Source organism: Hyaena hyaena, unplaced genomic scaffold (assembly GCF_003009895.1).
Source record: "Hyaena hyaena isolate Hyena2069 unplaced genomic scaffold, ASM300989v1 scaffold_173, whole genome shotgun sequence".
In the NCBI taxonomy this organism is placed as follows: Eukaryota; Metazoa; Chordata; class Mammalia; order Carnivora; family Hyaenidae; genus Hyaena; species Hyaena hyaena.
The window spans coordinates 1,249,584-1,263,932 of NW_024080805.1; the positions used below are offsets into that span (position 1 = coordinate 1,249,584).

The following is a 14,349-nucleotide window of genomic DNA, read 5'->3' on the forward strand; positions in this document are numbered from 1 at the left end:
CAGTAGACTCTTAATTGCTTACTTACCTCATGAGTTTTTGAAGAATTAAATGAAATAATTTAGTAAGTTGTACCTGGCATATAGGTTATCTATAAAAAATAGTTACCTGGCTGAAACAAGCTATGGTATAAAACAAACAACAATTTTGCCTTTTACCATCATTTAGATTCTTCACTGCATAAAAAAATTTCCAGTCTCTTCAGCCTTAGTATTTTGGGCCCTCTAAAATCTAAACTCAACCAGTGTTTCCGTGTTTTATTACTTGATGATTTTTTTTAGACATCCTATTCTATAAGCCTATCAAATTATTTCTGAGATACCTCCTTAAATTTATTCTGTAGCTTTGTTGACAAAGTTATCTCTACATAAGATGCATCTCTTTAAGTGCTATTAAAATTCTAAGTATTCTTCATAGTCTGTATCTTCCTTTTAATTCTTCTTGAAGCAGAGGTTGAAGACAATCATGGTTTCCTGAATCTGAGCATCTCCATAGATCTGTGAAAAACACAAGATCAAAAAGAAGCAGAAATAAAACCACACATGACCCACATCTTGAGCATCTTTAGAAGATGGAATTCAAGTTACTTGTTAGTAGAAAAATGCTAAGTTACAAAAGAGCTTTCACCACAGCTGTAAGCCTGTGGGCTTGAAGAACAGGGATGGGAGGCTTAAGAAAGGGGCATGGAAGACAAGACATGGATGAATCATCCTCAGAAAGAGAAGGTCCAACATTCAGTGCCAAAAAATAAACATAGGTCTAAGTCTTGATAGTTCATAGCATTGTGTACAGGGAAGTTGCTCACTTTGTTAGTAGAATCATGGGTGGATCATCATATTAAGTGTTGCTTTTGTGGTGAATAAGGTAAACAGTGGAGTGGTGCTCTTTGGAGATGAGTTTTATATTTTCTTAGAGTATACAGTATCCTTCCAGTCCTTGTTGCCTGGCATCTTAAGAAGAATAAAACCTTAGAGAGATGTTGTCTGGCCTCTTTTGATAGAACTCCCTTGTTCCTTCAGGCTGTAAAACAGAGTTGTACATTTACTACCCTTTGTTAAAGCATACTGACCTCTTGAGTTTGTGGCCTATTATTTTCTAATTGTTCAGTGGGGATTTTAGTAGGCAAGTTCTAAGATGGTCACCTAGGACAAAAAGATTCTTGTGGCATGAAAGCTTTCCCAAACAGACGTGTTACATATTTCTCGAATCCAGTGGCCTCTGGAGAAAATCCTATCTGTGTCAACCTTGAGGCAACAAACAAATTTTTTAAGGTATTAGTTTGCTGCTAAAGTTTCATGCCGTTAGGGAGATTATTTTTGTCCTCTATTTCCTGTAATGTCAGAAGCCACGGACACACCCATGAGAAGATTTCAGTATTGATATTATCTTTGTTTTACATCTCAAGAAATTTCCTGGCTGGTATATCAGTAGCCAGTGAGACCCTGACAAAGCAGACAGAGTCCTTTGAAGTGTGGAGCCAGTGGCTCTACTATGGAACCCGAAGAAGAAAGGACAAGGGGACTGATTCCATGCCTTCTAGAGTTCTGGGTCCATTACTTTGAGTTGTAAGTATAGCGGAAGGAAGTATTCAGGAAAGAAGAGTGCTTTGTACGGGACCAGACTTCATTTCCACTTAATGTCTGTGACCAGTGTCCCCTAGGCTCAGGTTCAGAGAAGTACAGTAACTTACTTAAAATCACAGAACTGATGCATGATAGAACTCAAATTTGAACCTGTACTCCAAGCCTTCTGGCATAAAATTTGTCCTTTTTAGTAAAAGGATGAGAACTGTTATGAGCTGTTCTTGAATTTTCTCTGGATGGCATTCTAGTCTGTGAATTGCTTACTGTATTCCCTCCTCCCCACCCCCAGCCATCTTGCCACATGTGCTTTCATCTTCACAAAGGGCACTGCAACATTAATGACATGAAAGTTCGTCTTTTCTTTGCCAACATTAATATGGGACAGTAAGGAGCAGCAAAGGTATATCCAGGATACTTAATCTTAACTTTAAAGTTCAATAGTGACTGTGGAGTAATTTTTGAAACCAGCTAATTTGGGAAGGTTTAAAATTTTATACTTACTTGAAGATTATAGGAGATTGAATTCAGACACTTTGACTCTCCATAACCTGGGATATAGATCAGGGCTCAGACTGGCTGCTGCTGTTTGTTGGCAAAGCAATTTGAGCAGTTCATCCACAACCAACCTTTGATTTGTAACAGAGAGATAAGAACTCATGATTGATTTGTGGGGATGAGCTAAATGGGTAAGGGGTATTAAGGAAGACACTTGTTGAAATGAACACTGGGTATTATAGATAGGGGATGAATCATTAGAATCTACTAAAATCATTGCACTATATGCTAACTAACTTGGATGTAAATTAAAAAATAAAATAAACCTGATGATTGATTTAGTTTCATTGATTGGGTACTTAGATCCCTGTGGGAATTAGAGCATTCTACTACCACAGTTCTCACGGTTGCTAAAGGAATCCTAAAATGCAGACCTGATGTCTTTCCTCTCTCCCTTCCAACACCCTTCAGTGACCTCCTTTTCCATCCAGAATAATACCAAATTCTTCAGTTTGATATTTCAGGCTGGCCACAGTCTGGCCCCTGACTGTTGCTTCAGATGCATCTTCTACCCACCCTTCCTCCCTCACAGACCAACATTTGCTTCTCAAAATGCTATTTCTTTGTGTATGCTTACAAACTGGAGTTCCCAGAGAACCATGTGAAATCACCTAGTTAACAAGCCTCCATTTCTCACATTAACCATTGATTTTGTGCACGTGAATTTAAATTATTTAGATTTGAAGTGACATTCAAAAATGCCAATTTTGTATTAGCTGCATTCTTTATGAATTGGATTTATGGAACTGATACTGCGTTAGCATTTCTTGTTTAAGGAATATAGTGTTATCACTGGCGGAGCAGTGATAATGAAACATGCAATTTTTAGATGGAGATGCAGGTTTTTATTTAATCTATGTGCATATTGCATAATTTCAAAATGGCGTATTTCTTTTGTTCCACTGTTGCATTCTTAGGTACTTTCTCCTCTAATTTAAAAGTATGTTTTCTGATGTTTGCAGATTTTTATAATTTATTAAATAACATAAATCTCAAACATACCATTTGGCTTTATGACTTTTTTTTTTCGGTATAACCAAAGTTACATACAGTTGACCTTTGAACAACGTGGGTTTTAACTGTGTGTGTCCACTTACTTGCAGATTTTTTTTTTTTTATAAATACAGTACTGTATGTGTATTTTCTCTTACAGTTTTTATAGTAACATTTTTGCCTAGCTTATTTTTTTGTAAGAATGTAGTATACAATAATACGTGTATCATACAAACTATGTGTTGATCAGCTGTGTATGTTACCAGCAAGGATTTTGGTCACCAGTAAGCTATTAGTATTCAAATTTTTGGGAAGTCAGAAGTTATATACAGATTTTTTACTTGCATGGGGTTTGGTGCCCCTAAATCCCATGTTGTTCAAGGGTCAAGTGTAACTAAAATATTTAATAATTATGATACTAAAGTGGAGTTTTACTTCTTTGGTATAATTTAAGATTAGGGCCTTTAAATCTTTAAAAATAACTAAGAAGTAGGATCTTTCAGTTAATTATTTTAATGACTTTTTAAATATAGGTACAGCCATAGTGCCGAAGTTCAAGTTCGACTTCAGTTCTTGACTTGTGTGTTTTCAACTCTGGGATCACCTGATCATTTCAGTAAGCTTTTTAATCAGTCTTTTAATCAGTCTTTTAATCAGTTTTTAGGTCTGTATTGACTCTTGGAGGAGTCAACTTAAATGTGCTCATGCCTTTAGATTTCTGTAGTGATTAATTAATATTAATTCCTTTTCTTAATACCAAATGTCCTCAGTATGTATGGCAAAATGAGCGTGACCCTGACACAGTTTTGCTTCGGTCTCTGAAGTTGTCAGTTTCTCAGTGAATAAACCACTCATTTCAAAAATAAGATATATAGGATAGAAGATACTGTGTTCAGGAGTGCCTGTGTTTTTATTTCTTTTAGTTTTAGAATCCTATCGCTCCAGTTAGAAACAGCCACTGTCTATGTATTATTAGGGGTAATCTTACCCAAAATTGCTTGAGTTCACAGGTGATAGAGACATTTAGAATACCCTACTTTTACTTAGATTAATCTCAAATTCAATTTCACTAAAAATTAATCTTAAAAATTGGTCTGGTAAATTCAAAGTGTGGACTATATCTAAATCCACATGCTAAATGTTCTCAGAAGAGAAGAGGAAGCTTGATTTCTTTTGGCCAGAGCTCCTTTTCTCTTACTAGACAGATTGTGTTATTTTCACTGTCCACACTTTTTCTCCATGTCCATGTCACCAAACTTTGTTAGGACACTCTCTTTCTTTAGCTGTGGTTAATATAGTCAAACTGTTTTGCTAGCTGAGAGGTGTCATTATAGCTCTCTTAACGTCTATATCTATGCTTGAGATCCACCATCTGCTTATTTTACTGTAAAGTCTGTAATTTCTTCAAGGTGATCTCTTTGTAACAAATGCCACTAAAATGATACCACAAGATTTTTAAATGAAGACACCCGTTTTTGATAGGAAGCTTTTGTTTCATATTATTATATCTTTCATCCTACCAATTATGACTGAAATATACAAGACAACATAAAATAAAATAAAAAAAACAACAATCTTCTACATGGATAAGTCAAACCAAGACATACTGTCAGCAAAAATAATTTCATAATTTTTTTAAGTCTTAACATTTACGTTAAGACTTTTCTTTAAGTCTTAACATTTGTTTAGTATAGATTCTCACTGGAAACTGTTCACCACTCTTCTCAGTATTTGAATAATGAATTATTTATTTTGTTGTTCCCATTTCAGGGAGCATCGTATAGATTCTTTGTGTATTGGCTTAACACAGCTACTGTTGAGGTAGAATCAAAGCGAAGACTTCAGTTCTCCCACATCGTAATTGTTCTTCTCTTACTGGCACAATTCCTTTCAAGGATAATATAGTTATTCTAAAGTTATATTCAATAAGTGAATACTGATTTAATATACCAATAACTATATTCTTAAAAAATTTAAGTAACAAAAGCTTATACATTGCTTATTGAATGTAAATTGGTGATTCAGTCATTTATGAATACATTTTTGTTTTATCATGTAGTTTACTGTAATGAACCTGGATACTGTTTTTTTGTTTTTTTACAACTCTTAATTTTCTTCTCTTTTAGTTATGGAATGTATTTTAAATTATACACTAAAGGTTGTTTCTGGTTTTTTTGTTGTTTTAATATTAGCTCCCAGGGGTATAAGTTCTTCAACCTATATGGTTATGTGAGAAACTGATAGGATACTTATTTTCTGATCAGATTCTGTAGACTGGTAATACGACTACGTAAATATTTTCTGAGGCGTTTTTTACTATTCTGGATCTCATCTACTTTTCCCAAGAAAAAGTTTTCTTGTGATTGTATCTATCAGATTTTCCCATCCATTCTGATTTGGGAGCAACCCAGGCTTTGGACCTTATAATATACTTTAAAAATCCCTGTGATGCTTTTATTCTACCCTTTCAGATTTTATCTTTTATCCATATCATATTTGTGATTGCCTATAATACCTTCTTTTTGGTTCTGAGCCTTTCTTCTGCCTTCTTTCTGCCAGACATTGGAATCGTTTAATACTTGGGTCAAAGTACCATACAGATTTCATCTCATTACATTGGCTTCCCAGCTAATCAAATACCCTGACATGTTGCTTGTTTCTTTTTTAGGCAGTCAATTACCTTTTGCTTTATTCATCATACAGATCCTTTTTTCCCCATAGTTTCAAAAAATAATGCTCATTGGTATTTGTTGTTTGTCTTCTGTGTGCACAGAATGATCTTTAAACATGATGTGCACTCTATTAACTCTTACACCTTAGAACTGACTCCTCATCTTTGAGGATTACCTCACCTTAATCGTGTTTGTTGTAATACAATGGTGTGTTCATATTTTAATGAGAATGATTTTCCAGACCAAATGGCTCTTCCAGGATACTATCTAACTTGTGTGTTTTAGAGGATTTATATATGGATTACATATATATTTTGCCTTTAAAAGCATAAATTTTATGAAATCTCTTGTAAAATAATTTTTATAAAATGTTATAAAATATCTTCTTGATATTTTTGCATATGTTGGTGCTTCTAATATATTGAATTAAGACCAAAACATTGTATGTACCATGATTCAAAATTTGTAATTTTTATCTAGGGTTAAGTTTAGAGCAAGTCGACATTTTATGGCATTGTTTAGTAGAAGATTCTGAATGTTATGATGACGCCCTTCATTGGTTTTTAAATCAAGTTCGAAGTAAAGATCAACATGCTATGGGAATGGAAACCTACAAACATCTTTTCCTGGAGAAGGTAATTTTATTTCTTGACAGTTTTATTGCTTATGTTCTTTTTCCATATTTTCTTTTTATCTCTTGAAATACAAATTCTGTAATGTTCAGTTCTTCCTCTTTTGACACAGATTTTTAAAATAGACATGTACTATTTTCAGTAGTCCTTATATAATTTTGCCACTTAGATTTTACTTTAATTTTATCCCCTATACTATTTATATTGCTTTGAATATGAATAAGAGCTGTATTCTCTGAATCTTTCTTAGTTAAATGGCTGTGGTTTTAGTGAGTCGTATGGAAGATACAAGCCAATCTCCAGATTTTTTGTAGAGTCCAAGAAAGTCATTTTTAGGAAGCAATGTCATGTCATGTTATTAAAGATATTTTTCTATCCAGTTTTGTTCATTTTTATCAGATGCCACAATTATTTCAGGTAATAAATTTCCATTTGAATTTTGAAACATTAATGAAAATAAAGCAATAGACTTTTTATTTTATACTTTTGAGATTTATACTCTGCAGAATGTCACATTTTCTCTATGGTAGAATTGAATATATATGAATGACTTTTGGTACATGTAAACTAAAGTCGCTTAATAGATCTACTACAAAGCTACAGATAGACCTTCAGGTATCTTAATTTCAAGCCCCGACCTATATACAAACTGTACATGTATCTACACATCTTATAAATGTATATGGGATAGGTATACAATAAATGATAAAATATTTTATTTGTTTCCTCTGATTTGGAGCTAGATACAGATATATCTTGAAAATTGAAACAGATAATAGGTTTCAATTATGACCTGAATAAAATTTTCATTAAATTATTACCTATTTTAATTTTTTTAATCACCACTAAAAATTTGAGCAGATACATTTTCTTCTTCATTGGTTTCAATAAAATTAACTTTGTTAAATTAAATTTGTTAATCTAAATTCGATAAAATGTTTTAACTTAATCATCACACTAAACTAGCTTAAAATTTTTTTTTAAGATGCCGCAGCTAAAACCTGAAACAATTAGCATGACTGGGTTAAACCTGTTTCAGCATCTCTGTAACTTGGCTCGACTGGCGACCAGTGCCTATGATGGTGGTTCAAACTCTGAGGTATGGATTTAGACCTGTTATTTTACTAGATCAGCTTAAGGAATTTTTTTAATTCCTCAGATTAGATTACTGAATTACCTTATTCAGTCTACCAAGCATAGAATTTACTAACTCTGAAGACTGTTGTTACTAGGTTTTAAAAAGCTTTATAAAGCAGATTTAGTGATTTTTTTTTTTTTCATGTTTATTTATTTTGAGAGAGAGACAGATCACCAGCAGGGGAGGGTCAGAGAGAGGGAGTGAATGAACCCAAGCAGGCTCTTGATGTTAGCTTAGGGCCCCATGTGGGGTTCCAACTTAGCACCCATGAGATCATAACCTGAGTTGAAACCAAGAGTTGAATGCTTAACCGACTGACCCACTCAGGTGCCCCAGATTTGGTGATATTTTTGTTTTTGTTTTTGTTTTGTTATCAAACGTAACCCTGGTGGTGCTTAATGAGGCATTAAAGCATTAAGGAAGGAAGCACATTCCTTAAAGTATAAGAGGCAGTAGAAGAGGCAGTAGAAGAGGTTTTTTTAGTCCCCTAAAAGCTCCTAGATAATAAAGTAGTTTTGTCAGTTTGAAGGTTGATTTGTCTAAAATCTGATTTTTATGCCATTAGTTGTGGCCAGGCTTTTACTTGCTCTTGGGCAGCACCATGGAATAGGATCTACCTTAAATCATCTCTGACCATGCGGCATGACTGTCCTTTCACTAACTGAATGCTCACAAATTGCTGGATTTATTTCTGGCTTAGTGTTCTGTTTGCCTCATTGGGTGGCTCCTGGGTTTTCTTGAATGCATTATTTCTTAGACTCTCCTAACACAGACTAATTATCTGAAAGTCTTCTTCATTGGACATTATAGTTTATTAATTCTAGCTTTGATTTTATAGTATCTATTCCCCTTTTTCATGAATTTTCCTTAGAAGTTGAGGTTGTGTTTACAAAGATAGGGAATACTGATATTAACCTGTATAATAAAGAATAGTTTTGATTGGATCTGGAATGCTTTCATAGGATCTTCTTCCCTTTTTCCCTTGTTCAAATAGTTGTTTTGTTTTTTTTTTAATATTTTGGTCTTAATTCTTACTTTGATAAATTTAAACTTGGTTATTTCAGACAACCAGACAGATCTGTTTTACCTAAGAAGTATTCATATTCTAATTTTGAGATAATACTGCTTTTTAAGTGGATGATATGAATGCTGAGGCTGTTCATTTACCTTTCAGAAGGATACCTTGCTTCAGCCTGCCCAAACTTTTGAGGATTTTGACTCCACCTTTTCTGTAGTTTTCAGTGAACACACTCTCTTTGTCATCTCATAGTTAACATCATAAATTTAAGTAACAATTTGGGTTAGCATTTTTAAAAATTTTTCTGTGACTATCTTCAGGCAGTGGCTTTATCACAGTAAATTGGATGAAAGCATTGAAGCTTTTTTTCTGCTAATAATTGTGTGTGTTTTGTTTTTATTCACCTATAGCATATTGTGGGGATTTGAGTTTTTCCTACCACGTAGTCACAACTTTTGAGTCAAACATTTCGCATACACACACACTCTGTCTCTCTCTCAGAGTTAACTGCTTTATAAATAAGTAATTTTAGAACCAATAGACATATATTTCAGTGTTTGAGGAAATTTCCAAGGCTCTTATCATTTTTATTATTTAATAACTCTTTAATAGGAATTGCCATTGAGCACTTTATAGGATGTTAAAGGTCTTTGATATTGTGTGACTTTAAGACTTCTTACTTCAATCTTCTAATCATTTATATTATTTGGCAAATAATAAAATAAATTTATAAATGTCATCATATTTTCTTAGCTTTGTGGTATGGACCAATTTTGGGGCATTGCTTTACGAGCACAGTCTGGTGATGTCAGTCGAGCAGCTATCCAGTATATTAACTCCTATTATATTAATGGTGAGTGATTTGAAATATCATCTGATAATTTTTTATGTGAGGATTTTTTGTTTAGCTGTTTTTTGTTTAGTTTTTTTTTTTTTTTAACATGGCTAAACATCTGATTTTCAGGTAAAACGGGTTTGGAGAAGGAGCAAGAATTTATTAGTAAGTGTATGGAGAGTCTTATGATAGCTTCTAGCAGTCTTGAACAGGAATCACACTCAAGTCTCACTGTTATAGAAAGAGGACTTCTTATGCTGAAGACACATCTGGAAGCATTTAGGAGAAGGTAATTTTTTATACCACATTATTAACAGTGAATTTCAAGCTTTCCTTTTTTTATTGCTGACATGTACAAAAGTATTCTTAAAATTAAACTAAAAGTTTTGTTGGGGCAGGTAGAAAGCTTAACTTACCACAGGTGAAGGGTTAGTAATAGAAATATTTTTATTCATGATATGTACCACTTTGCCGTGAAATAGGCAATATAGGTTCCCAGTAAATATTGTGGAGCTTTAAAAATTCTTAAACACTGAAAAGATATGCATGAATAAGAATCTCTAGAAAGAATTCCACCTCTAAGAAAGTATTACTATGATTGAAAGGCAGAGCACCACCACAAAAAAAGTTTCTAAAGCCCTCACCAAGAACAGCAGATAATCTCTCATAGTTGAATCAAGTTGAGTCATTTGTTTCATTTGCTGTTTTTTTTTCTTCCTGGACTAGGAGACAGTATTTTAATTTTGAATTTCCATTTACCATGGAAACATGATCAAAAAATTCTGTGTTAATGAATATCTGTATAATTAATTTAGACATACCCTGTGTAATACAGAAATAAAGCAAATTAACATTTATGAATATATCGACTGAAATGAAAGGTGAGTGGATAGTTTTAATTAAGAAATTCTGTTTGTTAAAAATCATGAGTAAATGTAAAAATACAAAGAACTGTGTTGGAAAAAATTGTTAAAATCTTTCAACTTCAGAGCTTAGTTTGAATAATGAGTCCTACAATTGATATTTATTGAAATTCTATTTAAAATATCAAGAAACATTGAATACCAAAAATATTCTACACATTCCTTATAAATAACATGGCTTCATGATTTAATATATTTAGGCATTGCAAAATTCTTTGATTATGATTGCAACTTGTGGGAATTATGTTTAAGTAATTCCTTGTGTTTTTAAAGAATGTGTAAGTGAACTCTGGAGTTTTTTTTTTTTTTTTTCTTTTTTTTTTTGAACAGAAACGTCACAGTGCCTCATAACTTTTACCATCTAAAAAATAAAAATAAATAAGCAAATGTGGTGATGTGTCTTATTCAAATTAGTAGAAAAAATTAATACATACTATTTATAATAAATCCAGGTATTTTACTAAGGGTAATAGTACAGAAAATTAAAATCGTAATCTATCTCTTCCTATTAGAGATAGTTGCTGTTAATGAGATGATATGTATTCTTCCAAAATTTCCTTTTTGCTACAGAGTCTAAAAATCACAAACCAAAAAGGGTCTATTGGTTCAAACCATTAGTCCTCACACAGTGTTACATGTGTTTTTCAAATAAGTATTTATTTTAAAAGTCTTTAAAAGTAAATTAGCTTTCAGTAGTGCTTTTTGTAAGTTGAATGAATTTCAGTTCAAAAATCCCTTCTCAGATACAGTTTTTTTCTAACTCAAGAAAAATGATTCTAGTAGCCTCTGATAGAAATCTTTGTATTTGTTTATGTATTACTCTCAAAGTTAATGTTGGTATTAAAGAACTTAAATAAATACTTATTTTTTGGGTGCTAAGTAGAGAAACTAGGAAACAATTGAATATTTGAAAAACTAAGAGCTAGTTTAAAAGGTGTCAGGAATTTTCATGCACATCTTTGTGTTGTATCACTCTACAATTTCAAGGGCTTCGTGTGCTTAGTTCTAATTTAAAATTACCTAACATTTATAAAATGAAAATATAAGGTAATTATTGTGTTTGTGTATTCCTTATATTAAGAGAGTAAATAAAACTGTCTTTTAAAAAGGATTTTCTTTAAGAAGAAGAAAGATTATAATTTACACAGTGGTTCTCAACCATAGTGATTTTGTTTCCCAGGGTATGTTAGGTAATGTCTGGAGACATTTTTGATTACCACAACTGAAGGGAGAAGGGGGGTTACTATTGGCATTGTAGTGAGTGGATAGAGACCAAGGGTGCTGCTAAACATACTATAGTGCAGAAGGGTGTTTCCCCTATGTCCCCCCATCCACAAGAAAGAATAATCCAGCCTCAGAAGATTTAAGATCCCTCTTTTGCTCAGCCACAAAAGCTGGACATTGGATACCTTCTAGGAAATCAAATCCATTTATTCCTTTACTTTATGTCCTTCTATTCTAGAATTGTTGGGTAGTTTTTGACATTGATAATTCTTTTCTTAACTAAATTCAGGTATCCTGGATCCTGTCTTCAACAACTGAAAATCAGTTAGAAAACTGACAGTATTTAGTGAGTGACCTACCTGCTAGATGCCTTTTTCCCCAGAGATTAGTCTTTGTGGTTTATTTTATAATTTTAGCCGTCATGGAATCAGGACTCAAATTCTGGTTAGCATATATTTATTAGGATACATTGCTGTCTCTGAAAAATGTTTCCTAATCCTTTTTTTCCTCTTCTGAATGTAGGAATGAAAACCTGACATTTCATTTTCTGGATTAGTTTGTTTCTTTAAATTCTTCCTGCCTCTATGACTTCCCTCCACTCCTCCCTTTAAAAAAAAAAAAATAATAATCTTCTTAATGCCCCCCCCCCCCCGTAATTTTTCTTGGAAACTATTTTTTAAACGAATTTGTAACTGCATTTATGCATTAAAGTTTCAGTCAGTATGATGAATCTAAACTTAGTGCTGTAAATTGGAATATGCTACAACCTTTTGTGGGCTTTTTCATTTTGTGAAATATTAAAAACTTCTGTAACAGTAATATGGGTTAAAATGATATTCTTCCTATGTATGGTTTTTATGTATTTTAGATTTGCCTATCATCTTAGACAGTGGCAAATTGAAGGCACTGGTATAAGTAGTCATTTGAAAGCACTGAGTGACAAACAGTCGCTGCCGCTAAGGGTCGTATGCCAGCCAGCTGGACTTCCTGACAAGGTAGTTACATAATTTTAGTTTCAAAATTGATAACATTTCCCAGTTCAAATATCTGTTTTTGTTGTATTTTTAAATTGGTTGCATCTCATATTTCAGATGACTATTGAAATGTATCCTAGTGACCAGGTAGCAGATCTTAGGGCTGAAGTAACTCATTGGTATGAAAATTTACAGAAAGAACAAATAAATCAACAAGCTCAGCTTCAGGAGTTTGGTCAAAGCAGTCGAAAGGGAGAGTTTCCTGGTAAGTCCAACATTTAAATTTTCATATTTTCTAGGTTCTGTTATATATGAACTTAGAACCTTTGCTTTTAAGACTACCAAGTGTGTTCATAGCTCCCCTCCGCCCCCTTTTTGGTATCATGACATTGATTCATAGGGAAGAGTTAAGAGTTGCTTCAGATGTTATTTGCAAATGGTTTTCCTCATTTTTCTCAAAAAACTTTATTTTTGAAATTATTTGATAAGGAATAAGTTTAGGTTTCTATGCATGCATATACCCAGTTTTACCCAATAAATTTTCTTTGCTATTTTTGTTTCTCTTTTTTCCCAGAGCATATGAAAATAATACACTCTTAAATCTCACTGTGCACCTCCCCTTCCCTCCAAAAGAGTATCATATTAAGAAATTTTTCATAGAGGCCTGAAAGGTGTATTTGATTCCTCCTTTACTGTTACTACTGGTGCAATTTTGTGTTTTTCCATAGCACATAAAATATGAGTTAATCAGAGGAACAACCATGAAAAGAATGCTGTTATAATTTCAGAACTTTAAATTTTAAGTAAAATGTAATAGGTTAAGTATACATTTAGACAAAAAAATCTTAAAGTTTAAAAGCTTCTGTTAGGATTTTCAGTCTGCCTATGTGCAGTAATTCTTTGGCATCTTTTAGTAAGGTGGATCATGATTAAGATGGAACCACAAGTATCTTCTAAAGTATCAGATCTTTAATTTTATTCTTGAATAATTAATATTCTTGCTACTATAGAAGAGATGTTGAAAAGTGTCCCTCCTTATCCCTATCTCTAAACCATCTGTTTCCCTTCTCCTGAGGCAAGTGCTGTTGTTGTTTTCTTACATACCCTTTAAGAGATACCAAGATGTAATGTAAGAATATTCATGTACTTAAAACACAAATGGTAGCATTCTATTTATAGTGCATATAAAAAGTTATCTCATTCTTACTAAATCTACATATCCTATAATATAGTAGTGCCATGATGTGTTTTGCTTGTCCTCTGTTAATGGACATTTAGTTCATTGGCTTTTTTTTTTTTAAACCATTTATAAGCAGTGCCACAGAGAATATCCTCTCACCTATATCATCTAATGCATGGGGGCCAAATACCTAGTTATGAGATTTTCCGGTCAAAGGTACCTTCTTTTTTATGTTGAACTACGTTTTACATAAAGTAGAGAATATGAGATTAGTAATAATGAAAAGGAACATGTCTATGCACATACCATCCAGATTAAGAACTAGAACATCAGGATGGCTGGGTGGCTCAGTCGGTTAAGCGTCCGACTTCGGCTCAGGTCATAATCTCACAGTTCATGGGTTCGAGCCTCATGTTGGGCTCTGTGCTGACAGCTAGCTCAGAGCCTGGAGCCTGCTTCAGATTCTGTATCTCCCTCTCTCTCTGACCCTCCTCTGCTCACGCTGCCCCCACCCCCTCAGAAATAAATAAAACATTAAAAAAAAAAATGGAACATCATAAGAAGCTACTTATGTATCTTTAATAGCCTCTTTTCCACTTCTTTTTAACAATGTCTTGACTTTTT

General features: G+C 33.2%; 1 protein-coding gene across 7 annotated transcripts in view; it reads left to right on the forward strand.

Moving 5' to 3' along the window:
* USP34 (ubiquitin specific peptidase 34) overlaps nucleotides 1-14,349 on the forward strand; it is a 252,168-nt gene that overhangs the window by 129,344 nt on the left and 108,475 nt on the right. For all 7 annotated transcript variants that reach the window (XM_039240318.1, XM_039240319.1, XM_039240314.1 and 4 more), the window contains 7 exons: nucleotides 3,663-3,745; nucleotides 6,282-6,436; nucleotides 7,419-7,532; nucleotides 9,343-9,442; nucleotides 9,554-9,713; nucleotides 12,440-12,566; nucleotides 12,663-12,810. In XM_039240318.1, coding sequence (XP_039096249.1) covers nucleotides 3,663-3,745; nucleotides 6,282-6,436; nucleotides 7,419-7,532; nucleotides 9,343-9,442; nucleotides 9,554-9,713; nucleotides 12,440-12,566; nucleotides 12,663-12,810 — 887 coding nt within the window. The remainder of the gene's footprint in view (nucleotides 1-3,662; nucleotides 3,746-6,281; nucleotides 6,437-7,418; nucleotides 7,533-9,342; nucleotides 9,443-9,553; nucleotides 9,714-12,439; nucleotides 12,567-12,662; nucleotides 12,811-14,349) is intronic.